This window comes from Berghia stephanieae, chromosome 10, assembly GCF_034508935.2.
Source record: "Berghia stephanieae isolate SIO BIC M18660-M18661 chromosome 10, UCSD_Bste_1.3, whole genome shotgun sequence".
Classification (NCBI taxonomy): domain Eukaryota; kingdom Metazoa; phylum Mollusca; class Gastropoda; order Nudibranchia; family Aeolidiidae; genus Berghia; species Berghia stephanieae.
The window spans coordinates 15,450,950-15,475,959 of record NC_088369.1 but is presented as its reverse complement, the minus strand read 5'-3'; the positions used below and the strand labels follow the sequence as shown (position 1 = coordinate 15,475,959).

General features: G+C 37.8%; 2 protein-coding genes across 3 annotated transcripts in view; both read right to left on the bottom strand.

Moving 5' to 3' along the window:
* LOC144980712 (cohesin subunit SA-2-like) overlaps positions 1 to 25,010 on the bottom strand; it is a 75,968-nt gene that overhangs the window by 5,903 nt on the left and 45,055 nt on the right. The window contains exons 26-33 of one of the 2 annotated variants that reach the window (XM_078928429.1): positions 24,554 to 24,622; positions 23,311 to 23,387; positions 16,007 to 16,141; positions 14,965 to 15,140; positions 14,087 to 14,228; positions 10,499 to 10,549; positions 4,674 to 4,787; positions 1,224 to 1,423 (exon numbers count right to left, since the gene is read on the bottom strand). In XM_078928429.1, the coding sequence (XP_078784555.1) occupies positions 1,224 to 1,423; positions 4,674 to 4,787; positions 10,499 to 10,549; positions 14,087 to 14,228; positions 14,965 to 15,140; positions 16,007 to 16,141; positions 23,311 to 23,387; positions 24,554 to 24,622 (964 nt within the window). The remainder of the gene's footprint in view (positions 1 to 1,223; positions 1,424 to 4,673; positions 4,788 to 10,498; positions 10,550 to 14,086; positions 14,229 to 14,964; positions 15,141 to 16,006; positions 16,142 to 23,310; positions 23,388 to 24,553; positions 24,623 to 25,010) is intronic. The other variant, XM_078928430.1, reaches the window with a different exon arrangement.
* LOC144980714 (uncharacterized) lies at positions 17,080 to 20,425 on the bottom strand. The gene is made up of 2 exons (XM_078928432.1): positions 20,287 to 20,425; positions 17,080 to 19,068 (listed from the first exon to the last, which is right to left on the bottom strand). Exon 2 carries the CDS (start codon positions 19,060 to 19,062, stop codon positions 17,176 to 17,178), a length of 1,887 nt encoding a protein of 628 aa, XP_078784558.1. The 5' UTR covers positions 19,063 to 19,068; positions 20,287 to 20,425; the 3' UTR covers positions 17,080 to 17,175.

Sequence of the window (25,010 nt, the reverse complement as noted above, 5' to 3'; positions counted from 1 at the left end):
CAAAAAAACAAAAAAAACAAAACAAAAATCAATCAAAACCAAATTGTAAAAAGCCGGCGACCTTTTTTTCGGTAATCCAATCGGCCGGCAGGCCGGCTGTAGCCGGCACTCTTGCACCCATGTGCCTGTTCTGCAAGGGAAGGAGGCTCTGGGATGGACACCCCCAAGGAAAGAGGAAGCGAGGCCGTACGAAGGAGACTTGGAGACGTGCGTGGAGAGGGACCTAAAGCAGAGAACTTTGTCCCTTGAGCAGATGGCCCCAAAAAATATCTGCTGACAGGACCAGGTGGAGATCCCTTGCATCGCCTCAAGCGCCAGCAGACCCGGAGAGGATTGAGTGAGTGCCCGTTGCCTAATGTGCCACTTGTAAAGATATACATACTTGCTTGAATGTCAACCTCTTGAAGACCTGAGATGCACATTCCTCCCACCAAATCCAAGCATCAGTAACCCACTTTATAGTCACCTGGAACAACTACAAAAGACGTCTAACTTCTACGTCATGGCACAAGACCGAAGGGCTAGAGCTCAGGTGGTCGCTGGTTCGGATAAGTAAGTAAGTAAGTAAAGATAAACATGTTCTATTTTCCATTGCTTACTTACTTACTTACTATCCATCGTCGTCCTCATTGACATTGGCTGCCCGCACTCTGCGATGACAAATGTCCACCCATTCCTTTCATCTGTTGATGGCATCAAATAACTCTCTTCCATTCAACTTTGTCCATTCTAGGATATTTATTTTTAAAAATATTACTAGGCCCAGGTCTTCCCCTTCTTCATTTGCCCTCATTTTCCCCTGTACTACATCTTTCATTAGGGTGCATGGGTTTCGGCATATGTGACCGAAAAAACTGAGTTTAAAAAAAAAAAAAATTCCCTTTATTCATCCCCAAGGGGAAATTTGCCTTTAGGGTCTATTCCAAGGGAAGACTGGAATAGCCCAGGCGTCAGCCGCAGTGCAGCGCCGCAAAGTGAGCTAGGGCGAGGTGACTTGCTCAAGGCCACACAATGAGGCAGGTAATCGAACTCGGTACCTTTTGGGTAAGAAGCAAAGACCGTAACGCTGAGCCACGGTGCCCCTTAATTTGATTACATTTAATGGTTCTGGCATGACCCTCAGCTCTTCCAGTATGCTGTTATTTTCCAGTGTTTCATTTGTTTCCATTGCTAAGAAACATAATTTAATTCAATTCAACAACAACCCGCCACCATAACGTTACCTGGAGTACTCATTGGAGAGCTCATCATATGCTGTCTATGTGGTGACTGTTGTTGTTGTTGTTGCTGGTGGTAGTAGTATTGCTGTTGCTGCTGCTGCTGGTGGTGGTGTTGTTGCTGCTGCTGCATGGAAGAGGATGATGTGGATGGGGGACTTTCAAACTCACTGATACTGTTTTCTGTTGAATCGTTCATCGGCAATCTGGGTAGATATAAACAGTACGTTTGACCATGACGATCACAGACCTGTTTTGTTTTGTTTTTAAGGGTTTTACGGCGCTTGCAACACATTTAGGTCATATCAGCGCCAGTAAAAAGGAAGGAAATGGGATAGTAAAAAGTTATAGATATTGTGATATAAACAGTACGTTTGACCATGACGATAACAGACCTGTTTTGTTTGGTTTTTAAGGGTTTTACAGCGCTTGCAACACATCTAGGTCATATCAGCGCCAGTAAAAAGGAAGGAGATGGGATAGTAAAAAGTTATAGATATTGTGATATAAACAGTACGTTTGACCGTGATGATAACAGACCTGTTTTGTTTTGTTTTTAAGGGTTTTACGGCGCTTGCAACACATTTAGGTCATATCAGTGCCAGTAAAAAGGAAGAAAATGGGATAGTAAAAAGTTATAGATATTGTGATATAAACAGTACGTTTGACCGTGATGATAACAGACCTGTTTTGTTTTGTTTTTAAGGGTTTTACGGCGCTTGCAACACATTTAGGTCATATCAGTGCCAGTAAAAAGGAAGAAAATGGGATAGTAAAAAGTTATAGAATTACAATTAAAGTGGCCAAGGAAAGAGAGGACAATAGGGAAACTGGTTCAAATAGGAACAGATGTAGATTCCAAGAGCACACTATCAAAGTACTTAGTTTGAGATCACCTGAAAGTCTCATCCAGACACAAGCACAGGTCCCCAGTAAGAGGAATACACTCAAATGTTTACAAATCATATATTATAATACATAAACAAAACATAATATAGTGCATAACAGAGAGATGATTTAAAAGGAAAAAAATATCATCTCACAAAACTAACTATACATTTGACTGTTTCCCTCTCAGCCAGGACCAGAACAAAACCAAGTAATCTCATCCAAGACAAAGACAGAAAGCAAGTTGGAAAACAGACACAGGGGGATAGAAGACACAGTATGTACCTCCCTGCCCACTGTGGGAGGTAGGAACCCCAACCAGGATAACAGACCTGCCAACCCTTCATATTCCAAAAGTGGAATCAGAAGATTAGAAAATAGAAATTTGAGAGAAAAAAAATTGGGAATTCCTAAACAATGGATAATTCTATATCGAAAATGACCACCAACTTTGCCACCAAACACATAAAGACAGTATTCGGGTACAGCTGGCAAAACTACATATCACATGTATTAGGTAATGGAATGGGGAAGGGGGAAAGGAGTGCAATTAATTTTCCTACTTAGCTCCCTTTGGCTATCATTTTTAAAAATTCATCTTTTTAACCCCCCCCCCCCCCCCCTGCTGCCTTTTAATTTTTTTTTATTCACACCATCATCATCTTTAATTTTTGAAAATCTGAATTTTAGAGACAATGGCGGAATTGTGGAAAAGGAAGGGTGAAAATAGGAATGATTCTGCCAAAATGTGAAAGGGTTGGCAGGTATGTGATAATCAGGGGTGATTCTAAAGGTGTTTAATATAACGTTTTTTCATTGGTTGAAATATTATTAATGACATCAGGTTTGATATTAACTCAAATATTTTTGAGCTCACTGTTGTAATGGAAATTAACACTCTCAAACCAATGCGTAATATTGTCCACTACAACAATGTCAAATCAAGCCTCATGATAGTAATAGCATTCGGTTATCAGACCTGTAAATATGTGCACACATCGGCTCTGTGAGTTCCCTGAGATTACACTTAATATGTCGTTTCTCTGTTGGTTGTTATGGGTTATTTGACCTGTAAATATGTGCACACATCGGCTCTGTGAGTTCCCTGAGATTACACTTAATATGTCGTTTCTCTGTTGGTTGTTATGGGTTATTTGACCTGTAAATATGTGCACACATCGGCTCTGTGAGTTCCCTGAGATTACATTTAATAGGCCATTTCTCTGTTGGTTGTCATGGGTTATTTGACCTGTAAATATGTGCACACATCGGCTCTGTGAGTTCCCTGAGGTTACACTTAATAGGCCGTTTCTCTGTTGAAATCATAGAAAAGGATACATTATATCCACCTGGATTTCTTCTTAACTGTTGCCTTTCATCATCATCCATCGTGGCTTGTACTCTTGAGCACGTTGCCGGTCAGCTGTCTCCCCGAATCACGATCCTCTGCGGTGCGCATGAAATCTGTGTTGCTTTTTAAGTCACATTTGGCCATTCTTAGGTTATTTAAATAAGTCATTCTTTGTCTTCCTCTAGCTTTCTTTCCTTCGATCATCCCAGATGTTACCAACTTTTCTATTCCGTCTCTTCTCCACCATGTCCCAGAAAGCGTAACTGCCTCTTTCTGATGTTATCGATCAGTATTCTTCCCATTCTCACCTTTTCCAACACTTCCTTGTTCGTATACCTGTCTGTCCATGATACCCTCAACATTCTTCTATACACCCACATCTCAAATGCCTCTCACCTCCTCGTACATTCTTTGCCAAGCATCCATGTTTCACAACCGTATAAAAGGGTACTTATAACATATGTGTCTGCTACTTTCATTTTGGTCTTCAAGTTTAGGTTGTTGTTTGACACAACTGGTCGCATTTTATGGAACACGTTTTTTGCTATTGCTATTCTTTGTTTTATATCCTCTATGTCACGTGCGTCATGGGTGATGATAGTGCCTAAATATTTAAATTTCTTTACTAGTTTCTCTCCTTTGCTTGACAAGTGGAAGGTCGTGTTGTTGTCATTCTTTGAGACCACCATGCATTCGGTTTTCTTAATATTTAGTTTCAGGCCCATCTCTTCACTTTTGCACACCACTATATCTAAAATTTTCTGCACGTGTTCTGGAGAGTAGGCCATCAGAGTACCATCATCTGCGTATCTTATGCTATTCATATTCTGTTGCCTTTAAACAACCAATACTTTCATCTTTAAAAAAACAAAAAAACTCACCAACAATGACCAAAGTCTGTCGGAAGATTTCAAAAAGCCGGTTTTCCTTACCGATCAATTTCAGTATTTTCCCAAAATGGCAGGCTTACCCCAAAGTAAAATTGATTATTTTAAAACTCAAACAAGCTTTCTACAAAACAACTTTATGTTTTTATAAATTAAACAAAGATCATTCTTCAAAGTTTGTGATGTACAAAATAAATCTGAATTAGAAAAATGTAAATTGTGTCGTAACAAATGCAACGATTTTGATGTAGGCGGTAAGGAGAGGGTTAAAGCCGGATAAGAATGGTATCCCGGTGTTAGTGTTTTGATTGAAATCATCCAAAAACTTACGTAGTCGATGAAGAATGCCTTGGAGTGCTGTAAGCGTTATCCTGGTGGTGATGATGCTTGGAGGATGAGGCAGTGGCCCACCCGCTGGATTGTCTAGTGGTCCTACCGTGGCTCCTGATGGAAAGTAATGTACGAACAAGATCAAAAATTACACTTGAACATTTATCCACTAAACATGCTCAAAAGTGCTTTACAAGGGAACCTAACAAGTAGGACGAGACATAACACCTGTGAGGCTATATTGCATTATAAATTTTGAAATTTTTTTTTGGTGGGGGTGTGGGAGAGACAATACTGTTAATGGCTAGCTACTCATTTTACACCTGAGTACGATGAGAGAATATGAGTAAAGAACCTTTTTCACAAGGGCTCAACAAGGCAATGCTGAGACTGGAACTTGAACCCTGGGTCTTCCGATCTGAAGGCGAGTGTCATAACGCTGGACCACATAAATTCCAAGTACAGTGGAATCCTCATAAAGCCAACCCCACCCAGAAAGCTGCTGGTTGACTTTACTTTGAGCTAAGATTGGCTTTATCCAATTATCAATGGAACACACTTAGATAAAGAACAGAACATTTGGGATTACAGAATGATCATGAACATTAATCGAACATTTGAACTTTATCCAATTATCAATGAGCAGAGACAACATTGATTAACATAGAACAGTGATTTACTAAAACACATGACATAGGATATGATATTTGACATAAAATGTTGCTGTTGTTATAGGCTGCAGTCCTAACGGGTGGACTCAACCAACAAAGGCCTTGCTGAAATCCAGCAGAACAGAATCTTGTTCAATGCTTTTTTTTTTTTTTTGACAAAGCACCTACTGGCTAAATCTTCTAGATCTTTTCAGAGTTTCTTTCTTTTGTTTTTAAGGGTTTTAAGGCACTTGCAACACGTTAAGGTCATATCAGAACCAGTAAAAAGGAAGAAAATGGGATAGTAAAAAGTTCTAGAATTACAATTAAAGCATTCAAGAATAAGGCAGACAAAGGGGATATGGTTCTAATACGGAACAGATGTACATTCCAAAAGCACTCTATCAAAGTACTTAGTTTGAGATCACTAAATGTCTCATCCAGACATAAGCACAGGTCCTCGCCGAGAGGAACACACTCAATTGTTTACAAATCATATATATGTAAAAGGAAAATTAATACAGTATATAACAGAGAGATGATTTACAAGGAAAACAAAAAATCATCTCTCAAAACTAACTATACATTTGACTGTTTCCCTCCCAGCCAGGGTCAGGACAAAACTAAGTAATCTCATTCCAGGACAAAGACAGAAAGCAAGTTGGAAAATAGATATAGGGGGATAGAAGACACAGTCAGTACCTCCCTGCCCACTATGGGAGGTCAGGAACCCCACCCAGTCAAATGTTTTTTGACAAAGTACCTACTGGCTAAATCTTCTAGATCTTTTCAGTTTCTTTCCTTTATTTTTTGATTGGTTAATTAACTCACTGACCCTAACACCGACTATATCCGTAGTTTACCCGGGTCACTTTTTTTCCAATTTTGAAAAGTAGTAAAAAATCTCTAGGATTGAGTGAGTTAAAACACGATTCCAAATCTTTTTTTTTCTTTTTGTGTGTGTGTGCGAAGTTTTACAAAGACGAGATTTTGTCACAGTCACAGTCAGTCTCACCTTTTTCATTCAGAAAAGTGGGTGGAGCAGGCACTTATGTTTGTAACAACAAGAGATGAAGTGAATAGAAAAGTGCCAGAAGACAATAGAGAATAAATTTTTTAAATTTTTTTTTCGCGGTGGCGGTGGGGTTTGAACCTGCGACCTTATTGGTACGACAACTCCGCCTGGCCGGTGAGAGCGTACTCACCTTTTTCCTGGTTTAAAGAAGACCCTTTGTCATTTACTATGATACAGACGCTCTAAAAGGGAGACAACTTCCATTGAGGACTTGTAGTTGTAGAAAAAAAAGAGGAATGAGCATTGAGCATTTATACAGACCTGCCAACCCTTCACATTCCACAAGTGAAATCATAGCATCAGAAAATAGGAATTTGAGACAAAAATAAAATAGGAATTTCTTACGAAATGGATAATTCTGTATCAAAGTGACCACCAACTTTGCCACCAAACAAACACATAAAAACAGTATTCTCTTGTATCAGATCAGTGTTAGGTAATGGAATGGGGAATGGATAAAGGAGTGCAATTAATTAAAGAAAAAAATTAAGGAGCAGGCACCAGTATAAGATAAAGATCTGAACAAGTGTGTATGAAAGGTGCCAGACAAAGCAAGAAAGAAAAATAGAATTAAAAATACCATCCCAAAAAATCAGTCGACCTCAACTGGGGATCGAACCTCAGACCTTCTGATTACCAATCTGAACAAGTGTGTATGAAAGAAGGTCTGAGGTTCGATCCCAGTTGAGGTCGACTGAATATTTGGGATGGTTTTTTTCTTCTATTTTTCTTTCTTGCTTTGCCTGGCACCTTTCATACACACTTGTTCAGATCTTTATCTAGTGCAATTAACGTTCCTACTTAGCAATCATTAAACAAAATATCACCTTTTTAACCCTCCCCCCCCCCTTCTTTTTTTTTTTCTCTCTTCTTCTTACCATTATCATAATTTTTGAAAATTGGAATTTTAGAGACAATGGCGGAAATAGTGGAGAGGAAGAGTGAAAATAGGAATGATTCCACCAAAAGTGAAAGGGTTGGCAGGTATGATTTAAATAGCGCAATATCCACTTAACATGCTCAAAGCACTTTACAAGGGGTCCTCAGCCAACAACAACACTTAAACGTAAACATTTAGGACAAGACATCACAATTTTTATTATTATTATTTTTTTGTTGTAAAAGCTACAGAAACTGGTGTAAACTCCACCTTCATGAAGTATGCAGTAGTACAGGCTTCTCCAGGAAATTCTGGACGAGTTGAACGACATCCAGGAACTTAATTAAGTGTGGCATGGAGGTACAGTCTTGGACTCATAACACGACCAATATTAGGTCCGAGTACTCAAGCTGGTGATGATAGGCCACTCTGCAAAGTTGTTTTTTTTGCATTTCAGTATTCGGACATGGCGGTTTTTTGCAAAAAAATAAAAAAATAAATCCCAAATTTTGCAAGCTAAAAATAGAAAAATGTGCAAATTTGCGATTGATTTTTCCTAAAAACCCTTAAGTATTTCATGAAAGAGAAAGGTATTTGTTTTTAAGGATTTCATGGCGCTTGCAACAAATGCAAGGTCATATCAGCGCCAGTAAAAAGGATGAAAAGAATCTACTCTTGATTAATGATCTTTCACGTTCTACACAAGCTATCAAATTAAAAGAAAAAAAAAAATCTTTTTTTCCCCCCCTTTCTAAAATTTTTAAAATTTTTGTATCTTTTTTTCTTTGGAAAATCTCGAAAATTTGCAAAATTTTTGCAAAAAAAAATGCAGATTTTGCGGCGGCAATGCAAGTCAGTGATATTTTTTAAAAAACTGCCATGCCAGACTATTGATTGGGTAGCTAGTTGTTAAATCCGATGGACAGTACAAAGTCATAAACTAACAAACTACCCAAAGGGTATTAAGTAATTGTTACTATCACATTAATGCTACAGAAACTGGTGTAAAAACTCCACATCTCGACGAGTTTTTATTGCTCCAACAGTCGTGGCAATAAAAAACGATGAAGAGTTGATGAGGATGGACAACAAAACAAAGGGAAAATAAAACCTGACAGGATGAAATGAATGAAGGGAGAGAAAAATAAATAGAGTAAGTGTGACTCTCCCCCGTGTGGTGTCCGGGGTCCCTCAACTGAGAGGGTGCAAGAATAGCCCAATGCCAAGCCCCCTCGTGGATCTTTACCTTGCAGCTGGTGAGGGGGCTTGAGCCACACGGGAGGGCAAAGGTGTAAATCCCGGTTGACCGTCACGAGACCATCCCAGGTATCAAGCCAACGAGCCACATGAGCTGCTCGCCCTGGTGTGTGACTAAATTTGATCCAACCCAGTGCCCGAATAGCAGCCGCTATCCCGGGCGCCACACTACTATGTTCACCGCTGTGGGCAAGAACCCGAGACGGCAGAGCATCTAGTCGAAAGGTGTGTTGTGACGATGCTACCAGGCGGGTTCGCGACGGTGCACGAATGCGGACCGGACTTTGCTGATTGGGTCGATCGTCATAACATAGTAGTGTGAGAACCATAAGAGGCTGCTGCCAAGCCAGCAGGTCGTAAAAGGCGACTAATGGTGTCGGACTCCCCCCTTTTTTGAGTCACCTGGTCCTCCAGGTTGGGGGTTGTCGAAGGGAGGGTTAACACCCCTTTTGTAAAACTCCAAACTGTTACAGAAACACAGATGGACAAATCAAATCCTTTTTTTAAAAACTTGGGCGACTGAAGAGTTTCCGCAATGACAGAATTCATGAAGGACAATAGACAAAGCCGAAAGGACTCTGCCGATCCGATGACGTCTTCCCCAAACAAGCAGCTTCAAATACGATTCAATAGTCTGATGTCACGCCGCCTGGCAACGGCGGCCATCTTGGTTCTAAACAAAGAAAATCATTACTTTTTATTTTTCATCCTGGCTAGAAGTTTTCATATGCCTTGTGATCAGAATGTGTAAAAGTCAAAACATGATCAAATGTATGTGTTTTTTTTCCTCTGGATACCCTTTATGCTCGCCGGAGAAATATTTCATACGGTGTCCGCCATTGTTCCGATAACTTAGAGCTAGTGCTTCTAAGTTACCATGCGTCATTCGGAAGGAAGTGGCGTTACGACTGTTGAAGAGTATTAACATGGAGAAGAATTAAAGAAGCTGATATACAGAGAAGTGATAAGAAGACATGGAATGGAACAAGATAAAAAAAGTTAGGACAGGATGGAAACTGTTTGTCTGTGGCCTATATCCTGACCCAGGATGAAAAAGGCAATGATCATGATGATGATGAAATGTGACTCTACAGGGTGTCCATAAAGTCATCCATTTACACATAGGATAGTTGAATATTTTTGGTATATAAGTTTTATTTTCACTACTTATTTTATTCAAATAATATCTTCAATATGAGCGCCATCATTTGCAATGCAAATGTCAATGCGTTTCACAAAATTTGCATGAACTCGATGCAATAAATTTTGAATACTATTTTGAAAAATATTTAACTTTACTGTGTCCAGACTATATGGACACCCTGTATGAAAGGGGGACAACACAAGACAAATGACGTTTTGGTCCTAAACTTCTTCACTAGAAGACAAACAATCAAGACACATTTGATTACGAAAGAAAATTGTATCGTGAGAAGAGATGTTGAAAACGTGGATGCAAAAAGGAAATGAATGGAGACCAAACTGCCAGTCCAGTAAAGCTGATGATGAGGGGGGGACTGGTTTCGGTTTTTGCTTATTTTATTTATTTATTTTTTATTTTTAAAAAAAATATTTTAGGCAAATGACGTAATATAATAACCGTTGGCAAGGTTGTCTGACACTTGCTGATGCTGCAAAATTTTGTCATTTAAGCAAAAATTTAATATCTGAAACAACAAATGAAAATATCAACAACATTAAGAATGAAACGAAAAAAAAAAAAGAAAAACAAAAGAAAAACAAACAAAAAAAGAAAGGAAAGAAAAAAAAAGAAAAAAAGAAAGAAAAGAAAAACAAAAAAAAGAAAAGAAAAGAAAAAACAACCCACAAAATGAAAAGAAGTGAACACAGGCCACAAATGAAACTTTTTCAAACATTAAAAAATGAAAATCTAAACACGATAAAAAAAAAAGTAAAAGAAAGAAACAAAATTCTGTCAACACGCTGAACTGTTTTTCCTTACTGTTTGCGTTTTTTATTCACTTTTTTCTTCAGCAATCTTGGATTAAAATTTCTGTTAATACAAATTCATTCATTGTTTTACAAAATGTCAATTATATACAACATCATACTTCATTCTTCGAAAAATAAAAATAATAGACAACGTAAATGAAACAAAATTATGAGACAAATGATATATAAATGAGATATATATATAATCATGCATTCTAAAAAAAAATAAACAACCTAAGACATCAAAAATAATTTCATTTTTTTTTTGACAACACAAAATACATTTGTCTGTTGTAAGTATGTTGTTATATATATGAACACATTCAATTTGTGTAGTCGGGGGGATGTAAATGAAATAAATATTGTATGAGCTATGAGAACATGGATGTCAAATGCTGAAAAAGAAGAGATTTCACCCCTAAAAAAAACTAATTCAAGGTAAAGAAAATATAAAAAATAAATGTGATTCACATTTTTTTAAAAACAAATGACATTTCAGACCCTTTTTTTCTTTCTTTACCTCTTTATGGGCTTACCTAGGCATCTCATTATTATTATTATTATTATTATCATTATTATTATTATTAATACTAATACTACTATTACTACTACTACTACTACCATTACTACCAATATTACTTCTACTACTATTGCTAGTAATACTACTACTGCTACTATTACTACTACTACTACTTAATTTTAACTTACTATTACTACTACAACTACAACTATTATTCTACTGCTACTACTATACTACAACAACTACTACCACCACTTAACTTAAACACTTGAATATGAGATATTTACAAATGGGTTATGAAACCTATTACTCCAAAGCCATATTTAAATAAAGTAGCCCCACACCGTAAACATATCTTGGGGGGGGGGGGATTGTTCTCTTAATTTGTGAATATCATGGGTTGACAAAATGAGGTTTCGAGTGACCGTTTCCTTTTAAGGTAAACTTTAGTGTTGTCAGTTCTAAAGAGAAAAAGCTACCCATTTTAGACCTACAAGACATAAAAGTGACTAGAAAAGTGCTGGAAGACAGTAGATAATAAAAAAACCTTTGCGACAATGGGGCTCAAACTGACAATGGGGGCTCGAACCCGTGACCTTACTGGTACAACTCCGCCTGGCTGGGACTGGGAGAGGGTAGCTCTACAGTCGCAGGAATCCACCACTCAGAGTTTTTAAAATTTTCTTTTGTCTTCTGGCACTTTTCTACTCACTTCATTTGTTGTTGTTATCAACATAAGTGCCTGCTCCACTCGCTTTTCCCGATTATAGACCTACCAACTCTTCCAAAACCAAAAATTATAGAAAATCCTTGGGAAAATCTGCGACATGTACGATGATGATGATGATGATGACAATGATGATGATGATAACGGTGGTCTTGGTCATGATGATGATAATGATGATATTTTAAAAATAAGTTATTATCCGTTAATTTTGGAAATTGGGAGAGAGAATGAATATTATCAGGAAATGTCCTCATGTGAAATAAATTAAAAAATATCCCCCACAAACACAAAAAGCAACTAAAAGTAGGTTGTTGCCCGACAATGGATCAAACTTTTACAGTTCACATTTAGAAGACGGTACACCAAAAACAATCATGTCTAATAAAAAAAGAAAGCAAAAAGAACAAAAAACAAAACCAAAACAGAACTAGAGCATTTGTATAAACCAATATAATCTACTAAACATGCTCGAAGCGATTTGTAAAGGGTCCTTAGTTAACAGCAACATTCAACATGTAGGACGAGGCATGACGCCTGTTCCCCCCCCCCCCCCCCTAACAGAGCGCTGTTAAATGACCAGATACTCATTTTACACCTGAGAAATGAGAGAAAATGTGGTTAAAAAGCCTTTTCCAAAGACTCAACTATGTGCAGCTCAGAGCGAGACTCGAACCCTGGACCTTCCGGTCAGAAGACGAGTTCCGTACCACAACACTGCCTAGCCGCTTATTACAGTAATGTCTATAACATATTGACAATGACAATGTAAACTCATTTTAAACTGGTCCCTGGCCAATATCAACACTTTATATGCAGGACGAGACAATTTTTTTCGGACAGAGACAACGCCGTTAACGGCCAGGTACTCATTTTACACCTGAGTACGGTGAGAGAATGTTGAGTGAAAAGCCTTTTCCAAGGACTCAACTAAGCACTGAGCGAGGCTTGAACCCAGGACCTTCTGATCCGAAAGCGAGTGTCATATCACAAGACCACATAGCCACATAATCCCATAAATATTTGTATCTATAGCTGCCTTGTTGGTGAAGTCTTAGAATAGACTATACTTGTAAATCAATGGGACTCTACTTGTAAAAATTCACGACTGTTGCTAGAGAGATGATTGCATTTATAGAAGAAAAGAAAGATAACTATAAACTAAAACTAGAGCAAACTAGAACATTTAGTACATATTTAGCCCAACATCCACTAAGATGTGCTCGGAGCCCTTCACTTTTTTTTAGAAGCTTGTTATATACATATCTGTTTATTACTTTAAGTATAGTCCGTTTGTCAAAGTTAAATATGAAAATATGAATTAACTGAACAAGGACACCAATATTATGATAAAGAGAGAAAGAAAAAAAAAAAAGAAATTTTTGTAATGTGTTTCAAAACCGAGTCAGCGCGACGTTTGTGTGACTTTTCCCCCCTGTGGTCTTCAAAAGCTTTCACACAGGAGAATTGAGTTTTATTCCTAAAACTTCAAAAAAAAAAAACCCACAAAAAAACAACTTTAATCTAATCTAATGCTTATCATTTTGAAACAAAACTCAAATTTCTACATCTAGCTTTCTTCGACATCATACCGAATCAACACTGCAGGGCACAGACCAAAGAGGAAATAAAAGTGATAAATAAACGAAAAACAAAAAAACAAAAAAAATTTAAAAAATAAAAAAAGAATTTACATGAATATCAAATACATATCTACAACATTTTACAAAAAAAATGTTTCAATGCAACTTTAATGAAAAAGAAAGAATTATATTTACAGAGAAAATAAAAATAAATAAAATACAGTCACGTCTCTCCAATTCGAACCACTTCCTTTCCCAGCATTTTATCCGGATTACAGAGACAGTCGGATAGTGTGGAATCAGTCAGTCACTAAAATGTACAAATATAGAAGAGAAAAAAAAAAATCCGTCCAAATAATGGAAACATCTGGATTATGGAGTTTCGGATTAGAGAGAGACGCAACTGTATAATATATGTCTCCTCGTCTCAAAACAGTATTAAGTCGGGATGATTACGATGCTGAAAATGGAATTTGTAGCCCGAAAATATCATGCTTAAGTTGAGTTTATATGCTTTATAGAGGAGAAGGAATATCATATTCTACTGTGCTAAATACCAACGTTTCATATTTTTGACCAGTTTTAACTATAATTTGACTTTTTAGCATCTGGTCCATCCTGACATAATACCATTTTGAGACGAGGGGTCACATATGAAAACCAAATCGAATCCAAAAGATTTTTTTTCCAAAATAAAACCGAAGAACATCGAACACCAATTTTTTTTTTTCAACTGTAAAAGCGTGAGAAGGGTGTGCGAGGAGGCCTTACATTTCCTCGTAATCTTGTTCGGAGCCCATCTCCGAGTTCTCCTCAATCTCTGTATAATGTCTCCTTTTGACGGCTGTCGAGGTCATGGGTTGTACGCTCATGGGAGCCGGGGTCCCAGGCTCATAGCTCAAGTCTGCCGAATCTGGGAGAAGGGAGAGTGGATTTTTAAAAAATGATGGTACAGGAATTATCAAAATATGCCAACATTAGGACAAATAGCTGTGTAAAATTAGGGAAATCTGGAATAAAACAGTTGGCAGCTCTACATATCTGATATAAACCCCCCCCCCCCCCAAAAACAAAAATTTGAGCTTTTACATAGCGCAATACACACAATGTGCTCAAAGTGCTTTACAAGGGGTCCCTAACCAACAGCAACATTTATCATGTACACTTTACTAGATATCTATATCTTTACAATTAGATAATTTATGTCCCTTGAAATTTATACTATGTAATTATTCTTACAGCTTACATTATTATTACACTATACCGATTACCAAATTTTACCTTACCACATTATATTTACGTCTATTATGTTTATATATCATTGTTGGCATTTTACATGTCTGCACAAAAATTTCCTTTTGGATGAATAAAGTACATAAATTATACATTATTATATTATGTAGAACGAGATAATTCAATTTTTACGACAGAGACAATGCTGTTAACGACTATGTACTCATTTTACACCTGAGTATGGTGAGCGAATGTGAGTAAAAGAGCCTTTACTTTTCCAAGGACTCAACTATGCGCCGAGCGAGGCTCGAACCCAGGACCTTCCGATCCGAAAGTGAGTGTCATACCACTAGACCATAGAGTCGCACAATATAGACATAATAACATTTTTCTATAAGTGATCAACGAGCACTTACTGTCGGCTCTAGGCCGTCCCCGTCCAAAGCGTTTCTGGGCCACCTGTTTGAGAGTCAGAGGGTTCCAATCCGCATCTCCCTGCATCAGGGTGTTGCGGTAGCTGAACAGGGGCTGCCAGTCCTCTGCACGGTGCTCGGGCAGACGACCTTCAACTTGTTTGTCCAAGTAATTTACTCTGTTGGAGGGATAGGGAAGGGTTTGTATACTTAAAACTTTTTTTTAAAAGAGAGAGAGAGAGAGAGAGAGAGAGAGAGAGAGAGAGAGAGAGAGAGAGAGAGAGAGAGAGAGAGAGAGAGAGAGAGAGAGAGAGAGAGAGAGAGAGAGAGAAAGGGAGAGAGAGAGAGAAAGGGAGGGAGAGAGAGAAAGGGAGGGAGGGAGGGGGAGAGAGAGAGAGAGAGAGAGAGAGAGAGAGAGAGAGAGAGAGAGAGAGAGAGAAAGGGAGAGAGAGAGGGAGAAAGAGAGAGAGAGAGGAGTTAGAGAGTAAGAGAGAGAGAGAGAGTGCAGTCAAGATTCATTTCTGCCCCTGTCCACCCAGCTGTGAATGGGTAGCTGAGTCTGTTAGATTTGGCAGAACGTACTTTGCGATAGACTAGTGTCCTATCCAAAGGATAGTAAGCAATTGTTATTGTCCGTTTCACGCGATAGAAACCGGGATAAAACTCCGGCTCCATGGCTCTGAAGGATACATTTTTTTTGGTCAATCTGGCAGCACTGTTACAAATACACACTTTTTTCAGCTCGTCAAAGAAAACCACGTGCAAGTTTGAAGTCCATTCCAAATGAAAGAGAAAATCGTCTTGATTGACAGTTCCTACAAATACAAAGATACAAACAAAACATCCAAACAAAACAACAACAAAAAAACCCACATGGAGAAGAATTAAAGAAGCTGATATACAGAGAAGTGGTAAGACCTGGAATGAGATTTAAAAAAAAAAAGTTAGCTCGGGATAGAGAAGGAGGATGGAAACTGTTTGTCTGTGGCCTATACCCTGACCCAGGGTGGAAAAGGCAATGATGATGATGATGATGATGACTTACATTGTGCGTTTGTCTTGCTTCATCAGTTTGTTGGTGAACTCGTTCAACACTTCCAGGAAGGCCAGGTTGGGAGGAGCTCCGGTGGGTCCCTTCTCGTGGTTGTCGAATGGGTTCAAACTGAACTGGATGCCCTCCCTGAGGAATGATGGGAATGATATTGGGTGGGACATATTATTATCTTTCTTTATTATAAAAATGGATCTTTTATATATGCGGCTATGTGGTCTTGTGGTATGACACTCGCTTTCGGATCAGATGGTCCTGGGTTCGAGCCTCGCGCTCGGTGCATAGTTGAGTCCTTGGAAAAGGCTCTTTACTCACTTTCTCTCACCGTACTCAGGTGTAAAATGAGTACCTGGCCGTTAACAGCTTTGACTTTGTCCAAAAAATTGTAATATCGCCTAACAGGCGGCATGTCCCGTCCTACATGTTAAGGGGGTACTGTCACAATAAGGACAATTTTATTAAGTTTTATCAAAAATGATCTTTTCAATGCTTTTTCTGCAGTATTATGTGTGTCCAAGCATATTTCTAAAGACTTTTTGGAATAATTTCCACTATCGGTGTGTATGAGGTGGCATTTTAGGGGTACCCCGCCCCGAAAACTTCAGATTTTGGGAACAACTTTTCTCAAAAAGTGTCTATTCAATTTCACTGAAACTTGCTATGTAGGTGTCTTTTATACTGCTCTACATTATGTCAGAGGGATTTTTCTATTCTTATCCTAGTAAAGATTTTATAGCATCCGGAAGTCTTCAATCCGTAAAACTGTGAAAATTTTTCCTTTTTCGCAGTTTTTACCCTCTTTGGACCCCCATATCTAAAAATATAATCCTTATATTGCCAAAAGCCTCTGACATAATGTAGCCACACTATAAACACACAAGTGTGTGAAAGGAAAAAGAAATTGAATAGACAGTTTTTGAGAAATCTTGTTCCCTGCTATCCCACCCCCTAAGAAAATGACATTTTGAGAAAATGGGAAAAAACGAACCTTCTCGTAGATTATACAAAATATAGTGTCATGAACCCCCTAAACTGTGTTGTTTTAAACCCAAGAATCATTCTCCTGTGGAAAAAAGATAACGATTAGTTATGAATTTATAAAAATGGTACTTATCCGTTTGAGGTAATCCATCCAATGTCACGTGTCGTCTGGGACTCCGCAATCAGAAGCCGCCTGCAGCATACTGCTCACCGCCTTCCAGTTGATGTAAACGTTCTTCCTCCTTTGTCTGTGCTAACCTCCTCATCTCCCTTTTCCTTTTAAAGACAAATTCACCTGCTCTGTCTGCATTCTTTATCCTAACATTGTCCCTTTTAGTCCCATGCTCCACAAAATGTCGTCCCACACTAAGTCCTATTGCCGAAATGAAATCCTGCGATGCCTTTGCTCCCTTGTTGAATTCTCCTACTCCAATCCCACATGAAATTTCCAAACGCTGTCTCCCTACAAACACATGTTTTGGACACCTAGACCAAATCAAAGCATGGATGCTTTCATTTACATTCTGAGTCATTCCAAATAAACATCTCCCCAACAAATCATCATCAGTCAATCTAACATAAACGTCATGGATGTGTTCTGCTACAGTCGGTAGAATAAATGTGGTCATATGTCTGTCGTGGTCAGGTGCTGGCAGACCATTAGCCTTGGCTTTCATGTAGAAGCACCAAGAATCAATTCCTTCTTGGCAGTACTCATGGCGTGGCTGTTTATTGGTTGAGGTGCAGTGATAAAAAGAAACCCAAATTGCGCGTCGCATGTCGTCCACAGTACTGTGTGATCTAATGGCCCGCGTGTAATATTTCTGAAGTCTGGCGATCTTTGCCTTTGTCAATTTTCCTTTTCCATTCCCTCCTAACGTTACCTTTACCTTCTTCTTGTTGTCCACAGTCTTCCGCAATGCTGTTCCTAGTCTCTTCGCTACATGATTTACACACTCCCTCTTCTCAATTGTCATCCCCTCATACGGTCCCGAATTGTTTAGCTGCTTGATGGTGTTGCTGTCCCCGTCACTAATCATTGTTCTATATCTAAGTCCATTCCGCTCTACAGATCTACTCCACATATTCACAGCCTCTACCTGTTCCATACTACCTGATGATCCTTCATGGTTCCTATCACACTCCTCCTTATGGCCACTCAAGAATTCTGCATACCTATCACTATCCCCCTTCAGCTTGTCTCCTACTGTCACACACTTATGGCAATACTTGGAAAGAACCTCATGGTCCACTACAAGTCCTGTTCTGTTCTCTATCACACATCCTATCCCTAACATTGATTTATGTCCCCTCGTGTGCCAACTACCATCATACGAAACATCAACATCAACAATTGGTTGCCCTGCCTGCTCAGGATACGCTCGACGAACAACATCAACAGCTTCAGAACGGAGACGAGACGAATAGCTGGCGAACTGGCGGTGGATGGCCTTCTGGTGGCGAAGAAAGGTCTTATGATGTAGTACAGGCATATCCATCATGCCGCAAAATGAGGCTAAGCCAGCCTGTCCACTTCCATTAGCCAAGGATGAAGCGACTCCACGACGATTAACTTCAAAATATTTATCTTTTTTACGAGATGTATAAAAGGACGATATAACTTTTGAACATGATTTACAAGACAAATGTAGAAGAATGGCAAGACCAACAGAAGAATCACGTGAAACCTCCAACGTAGACTGGAAACAAAAAGGGCAGAGAAGACAATCAACAAGATCCTGGAATACAATCAGCTGCACGATGGTCGAACATTCCAATGAAGACGAAGATGAAGGCTCAGACGTAGAGGCAAAGAAATCCAACTTACGAGCTGATGATGAAGAAGCAGAAGCTGAAGCTGTTGGTTGCGGCGAAGAAAAAGATGATGGAAATAAAGGTGAAGTCGCTGCGTGGGGCGAAGATGTCACAGAAGATGTGGATGCTGGCTCTGGTTCATTAAAAAATTTCTGCTTCTTCGCATCCCTTGCCTTCTTCAAAACATCTTTCCGTGACTTCCTTTTCATGCTGCTAATGGAAGCATTGAAGGTGGAAACCTTGGCTCTAGGCATGACAATCTGTGAAAATAAATAAATATAGATATACCATAATAAATAATAATAAAAAAAAAATAAAAATAAAAATAAAAAAAAATAAAAAATATATATATATATATATATATATATATATATATATATATATATATATATATATATATATATATATATATATATATATATAAAATAAAGAAATCGGGGGTTAGCTTAGCTCAGCGTTACGGTCTTTGCTTCGTACCGGAAAGGTACCAAGTTCGATCACCAGCCTCTGTGCTGTGTGGACTTGAGCAAGCCATCTCGCCCTAGCTCAATTTGCGGTGCAGCACTGCGGTTGACGCCTTGGTTATTCCAATCTACCCTTGGAATAGACCCTGGAGAATAATTTCCACTATGGGATGAATAAAGGGGTTTTAAAAAGATAATTTTATTATAACATTTTTATTGCACCCCCTACTGCTAAGCAGTGTTGGAATCAGCCCAAAATTTTGCCTTGAAAAGCACAAAAGATACCCACACATAAGAATTCTGGCTACCAATCATAGTTAAGCACAGATCTGGTATTGCTTTGGATCAAAGAAAAAAAAACATTAAAGAAATTAAAAGAGCAGGCAGAAAGGCCGCTTTCTGGGCAAAATGAATTCCTACCACAATAAGGTAACAAAAAGTCACAGTGGGCTGACCACCTGCTTGGCTAATGCCTTGGTCTAGAGTAATTTCACTTTAAAGTGGCCCTACACTGAAAGGTGAAAAGGCAGAAACTATAGATCAGAAAGAAAGAAACGCCTTTAGGTCAAGAGACGAGAACCATACCTCAGAGCATTGAGAGCACCCCCCCCCCCCCACACACACAGACTCTTGTAGAATGATGGTTATAAAAAAAAATAAGCACAATCTAGATAATCTCTAAGTTCTAACTCACTGACGTCAATGGTAATCCAAGTCTAAGTTAGCTTTCGACGTCTATCTGTCTGTCTAAGATCTACTATAGATCGGCGTTTAGTTATCTCCTTATTCAAGCTCAATGATCTTCACTAGTCTAATGTAAATCAAAGAAAACAGTGTGGTTCTTAATAATCGTATTAAAAATAAAATAAAAACAAAAATTAGCCTTTAGAATTATTTACGAGCAGCATTCTCTTTTACTATCGTCAATGTTTACATTTTAGAATGGAATGCACACTTTGAGACTGTAACCGGTCAATCTGATTTCACTAGTAATAAATAAATAGACATACTTACTGGCTAAAGCGGTATCCAGGCGTCGAAATGATTATCTACCAATTCTTGGTTCTTTGGAAAATGATGATAAAACTTTGCAAATAAGTAAATGGAGTGAAGTTTGTCATGAAACGACCAAAAATCAGTTCGAATCGAAGCGTAAGTAAACGTAGTCGAATGCTCCGGAAATGTACCCGTTGTTATGTCACGTGACTGAAAACCGGGTTACGATTGGTCTTGGAATGTGAGCTAAAATTTTCCATGACGGTAATTACTAAAAATAACTCCTAGACGTCTCTTCAGCCAATCAAAGAAAGGAAAATAGGCTTGGATTTTCTCGATTTCCCCGCCGACCTGTGACACATACGCGAAAGAATGTGAAAAAACGGAAATGCCCTTTCCCTGACATTTCTGCTAATACCAAATAAGCCGGGGTTCAGTGCGGGTTACTAAGGACTATCGAACGTTGATTCTGACAAAAATGACGGAAAAACTTTGCGTTTAGACGATAGTTGCGTCACAAAAAAATTATTTAAAGCACTTTTTTGTAAAAATTTAGCCTTTTGAATGTTTTCAGTGTGTTAAAGAAAGGTTGAATTACCTGAAAGTGCCCTAATCTCATTTTCGATAATTTTAGTGGAATTCATAGTAAAACCGTCCTCTCGACCAGCGCGTACCCCCTTAAATGTTGCTGTTGACCAGGGACCCCTTGTAAAGTGCTTAGAGCACATTTAGTGGATATTGCACTATATAAAGCTCAATTTAAAAAACATTTTTTTTTTTTTCTAATACAGCGCAATATCCACTAAACATGCTCAAAGCGCTTTACAAGGGGTCCCTGACCAACAGCAACACGTAACATGTAGAACGAGACATGACGCCTGTTAGGCGACATTACAATCTTTTTTCCCCCCGACATAAAAAACACTGTTTACGGCCAGGTACTCATTTTACACCTGAGTATGTGAGAGAATGTGAGTAAAGAGCCTTTTCCAAGGACTAAAATTAGGCGCAGAGTGAGGCTCGAACCCAGGACCTTGCGATCCGAAAGCGAGTGTCATACCACAAGACCACATACCCGCACGTTAGCATTATTATAAGTAATATACTTCTCAAACATACAAATTAAGGAAAAAGAAGAAGAGGAGGACAAAGGAAAGTTTGGATGGACAATATCAAGGAATGGACAGGAATGAAGATGGAAGAACTCTTGGAGAAGACCAACAATAGAGAAGAATGGCGGAAAGTGGAGAGAGCTGCATCCCATCCCATGTTTCCCCTGCAACGATCATCAGATCATGGGACGAATGAATGAATGAATGAATTTACTTTGACAATGCAAATGTTGCTGCTGAAGATATAAATAATAGTAATTAAATTTTTTTTTAAATTACGTACTTCCACAACGGCATCATAAGATATCGTCGCCAAGGCATTCCATGAATTGAAGGAATATAGATAATCCATCAAGCAGGATTCCAAATGGAATGTATAGTAAAATGAAGTAGCTAAAAAATGAAAATAAAAGACATTTCGGACTTTGGCCTTTTTCAGGCCAAAATGTCTTTTATTTTGTTTTGTATCTTATTAGAGTAATTTTTTGCTACTTCATTTTACTATACATTCCATTTCGATTCCTGCTTGATGGTATATATATATATATATATATATATATATATATATATATATATATATATATATATATATATATATATATATATATATATATATATATATATATATATATATATATATATATATATATATATATATATATAATCCATCCATATATATAGATAATCCATCAAGCAGGATTCCAAATGGAATGTATAGTAAAATGAAGTAGCATATATAAACATATTTCCTTCTTCTTGTTTACCTGAAGAAGGCCAAAGGCCAAAACATCGTTTACTTTGTTTTGCATCTTTTATGAGAGTAATTTTTACTCGCTTTATTTGACTATACATTTTATTTACTATTTCGGGACCTCTAGATTTTGGTATTGTCGAATGGAATGGAAGCTTCAAATTAATTAACAAAGACAGATGAGGTAGCAATTTCCTGTTTCCTCCCTTCGTCAACAAAACACCATGAATGAAATAATAAAGTAGTTGTCTGAGAGATGAGAGGACAATGTTGTTAAGGCAAATGACAACCTCCTATTGAAAATCATCACTTTTTAAATTGGGTAAGATTTGATATAAGCTTTGAACAAATATACTTTACTTTTCATCACGTTTTCTCCAAAATTTTGGTACAAAAATCATAATCTTTTAGGGGAAAAAATATATCAGAATTTCGTCAAATTTGACTCCTTTTTTTGTTTGTTGCTTTAGGTCTCTTCCAACACAATTGAGGTTATATGAGAGACCGCTGAAACAAAAAAACAAGCAATCTAACAAAAATAGTACAAATGTAAATTAAAATCATAACCTAAAGATATCATAAGCTAAATTATAAATAACCAAGAACAAACAGGCAGAAGATTTACAGAAAAAATAATATCCCCTGTCAAAAATACAATCACAAACCAAAGAAGCAGGATAGGCTAGTAAAGAGAAGAAGAAACGACATCACTATCGGATTGTACACCCATGCGAACATCATAGGTATATGATTCAAGGGTGATGCTCCCATCCAACCACCCGCTTTTCATACAAATAAACCTGAATGACAGGCTGGTTTGTTTATAAGGATCAAATGGAAACTTGTAAAAGTCTGTGTGTGAAACATGGGGCAGCGTTGCTCAGCGATGCGGTCTTTGCTTCGTACCCGAAAGGTACAGAGTTCGATCACCCACTGCTGCGCTGTGTGGCCTTGAGCAAGTCACCTCGCCCTAGCTCAATTTGCAATGCTGTACTGCGGCTGATGCCTGGGTTATTCCAGTCTTCCCTTGGAATAGACCCTAGAAACAAATTCCCCAAACGGGATGAATAAAGGGAATTTTTATTTATTTTTAAATTTATTATTTAATTAAAACAGATGAATCAATTCATAAAATTTGAAAAACAAAATATAATAAAGAAAAAGTAAAAGTAAACTTACGTATGCATAGCGGCCACGGCCTCTCTGTTTTTGATTTGGTCCATTCCAAATGACAGAGCAAATCGTCTCGACAATTCCTACAAATACAAAAAAAAAAAACCCCAAAAAATAAAACCCACATAAGTTGAGAAAGTCTTTGTTGTGAAATATAATTGAATTGTTAGAAACAACAATTTTTGTACCTCTTAGATTAATCGTATGTGGGAATTGAAAATCAAGAATTCAGAGGGGACAAGTGGTTCCCCACCCAGACCAAGGGTACAGAGCACGTCCAAAATTTCTTGGAGGGGCTGTGGGAGCACATAGTATATGAAACCTTTGATTGGGAAATTCCTACCTATGATTAAACATTTCATCAGTAAATTATCAAAGGAAAAAAAAAAAAAAATGAGAGTACAATTTTTTTTCTTCAATTGAGCTTTTATATAGCACAATATCCACTAAACGTGCTCAAAGCGCTTTACTAGGGGTCTCTGGCCAACAGCAACATTTAACATTTAGGACAGGACGTGACGCCTGTAAGGTGATAATACAATTTTTTTTGGACAGAGACAACATTGTTAACAGCCAGATACTCATTTTACACCAGAGTACGGTGAGAGAATGTGAGTAAAGATCCTTTTCCAAGGACTCAACTATGCGCCAAGCGAGGCTCGAACCCAGGACCTTCCGATCCGAAAGCGAGTGTCATATCACAAGAACACATAGCCGCACAGAGTAATAATAATAATAATGCACATTTATATTGTGCAACCTATCCCCCTGGTTGGGGGCTCTGGGCATCCTGTCAGGATTTCTTGGGACCCTACGAACTATGAGATAATCCAGGGAAAATATCATCGGTCACCGCACCAATTTACAACAAATGAAAGTTTTCACAGTGATATTTAAAAATAACAATTATGGGTTGAAAAAAAAATCTCATTTTTCTATTCTATTGATTTGACAAGAATGTACGTGGTATTGCTTCTGGATAAAACCGCTCTAATTTTTATTCTTCATGCTGGCTAGAACTTTTTCACATGTCATGTGATCAGAATGTATAAAAGTCAAAACATGATCAGATTTATAATGTTTTTTTCTCCTCTGGACACACTTTTATGCTCGTCGGAGAAATATTTCATAAGGGTGTCCGCCATTGTTCCGATAAATTAGAACCAGTTACTTAAGTTACAATGCGTCATTACGAGGGAAGTGACGTCACGACTGATGAAGCCTATTGTATCAAAATGAAAACTGTTACCTTAATGGATTGGAAGGCATCTGATGACCTGTCAACCTCGCCTTGCTCTGCTTGCAATTCTTTGAACAACTGAAATAATTAAGAATGTGGTAGGGCTTTCTAAACATAGAACAACTACAAGTTCAAGAATTATTATCTAACAGAATTATAATAATAATAATAATGATTATTATCATTGCTATTATTAATAATCATCATAATGATTATAACAGTAATAGTAGTATTATCACCATAACCATTTCTGTGACCACAAAGAGGATAGAAAAATGATTATTTCCATTGCCGTTATAAATCATTATCATAATGATTATTAATAGTAGTATTATCACCATAACCATTTCTGTGACCATATAGAAAATAGAAGAAAAAAAAAGATAGAAAAATATAATGAATGAATATTTTTTTTTTTTTAAATCGCAAAAGCAGCATAATTCAGACCTGTCTACTACTTCCTCCA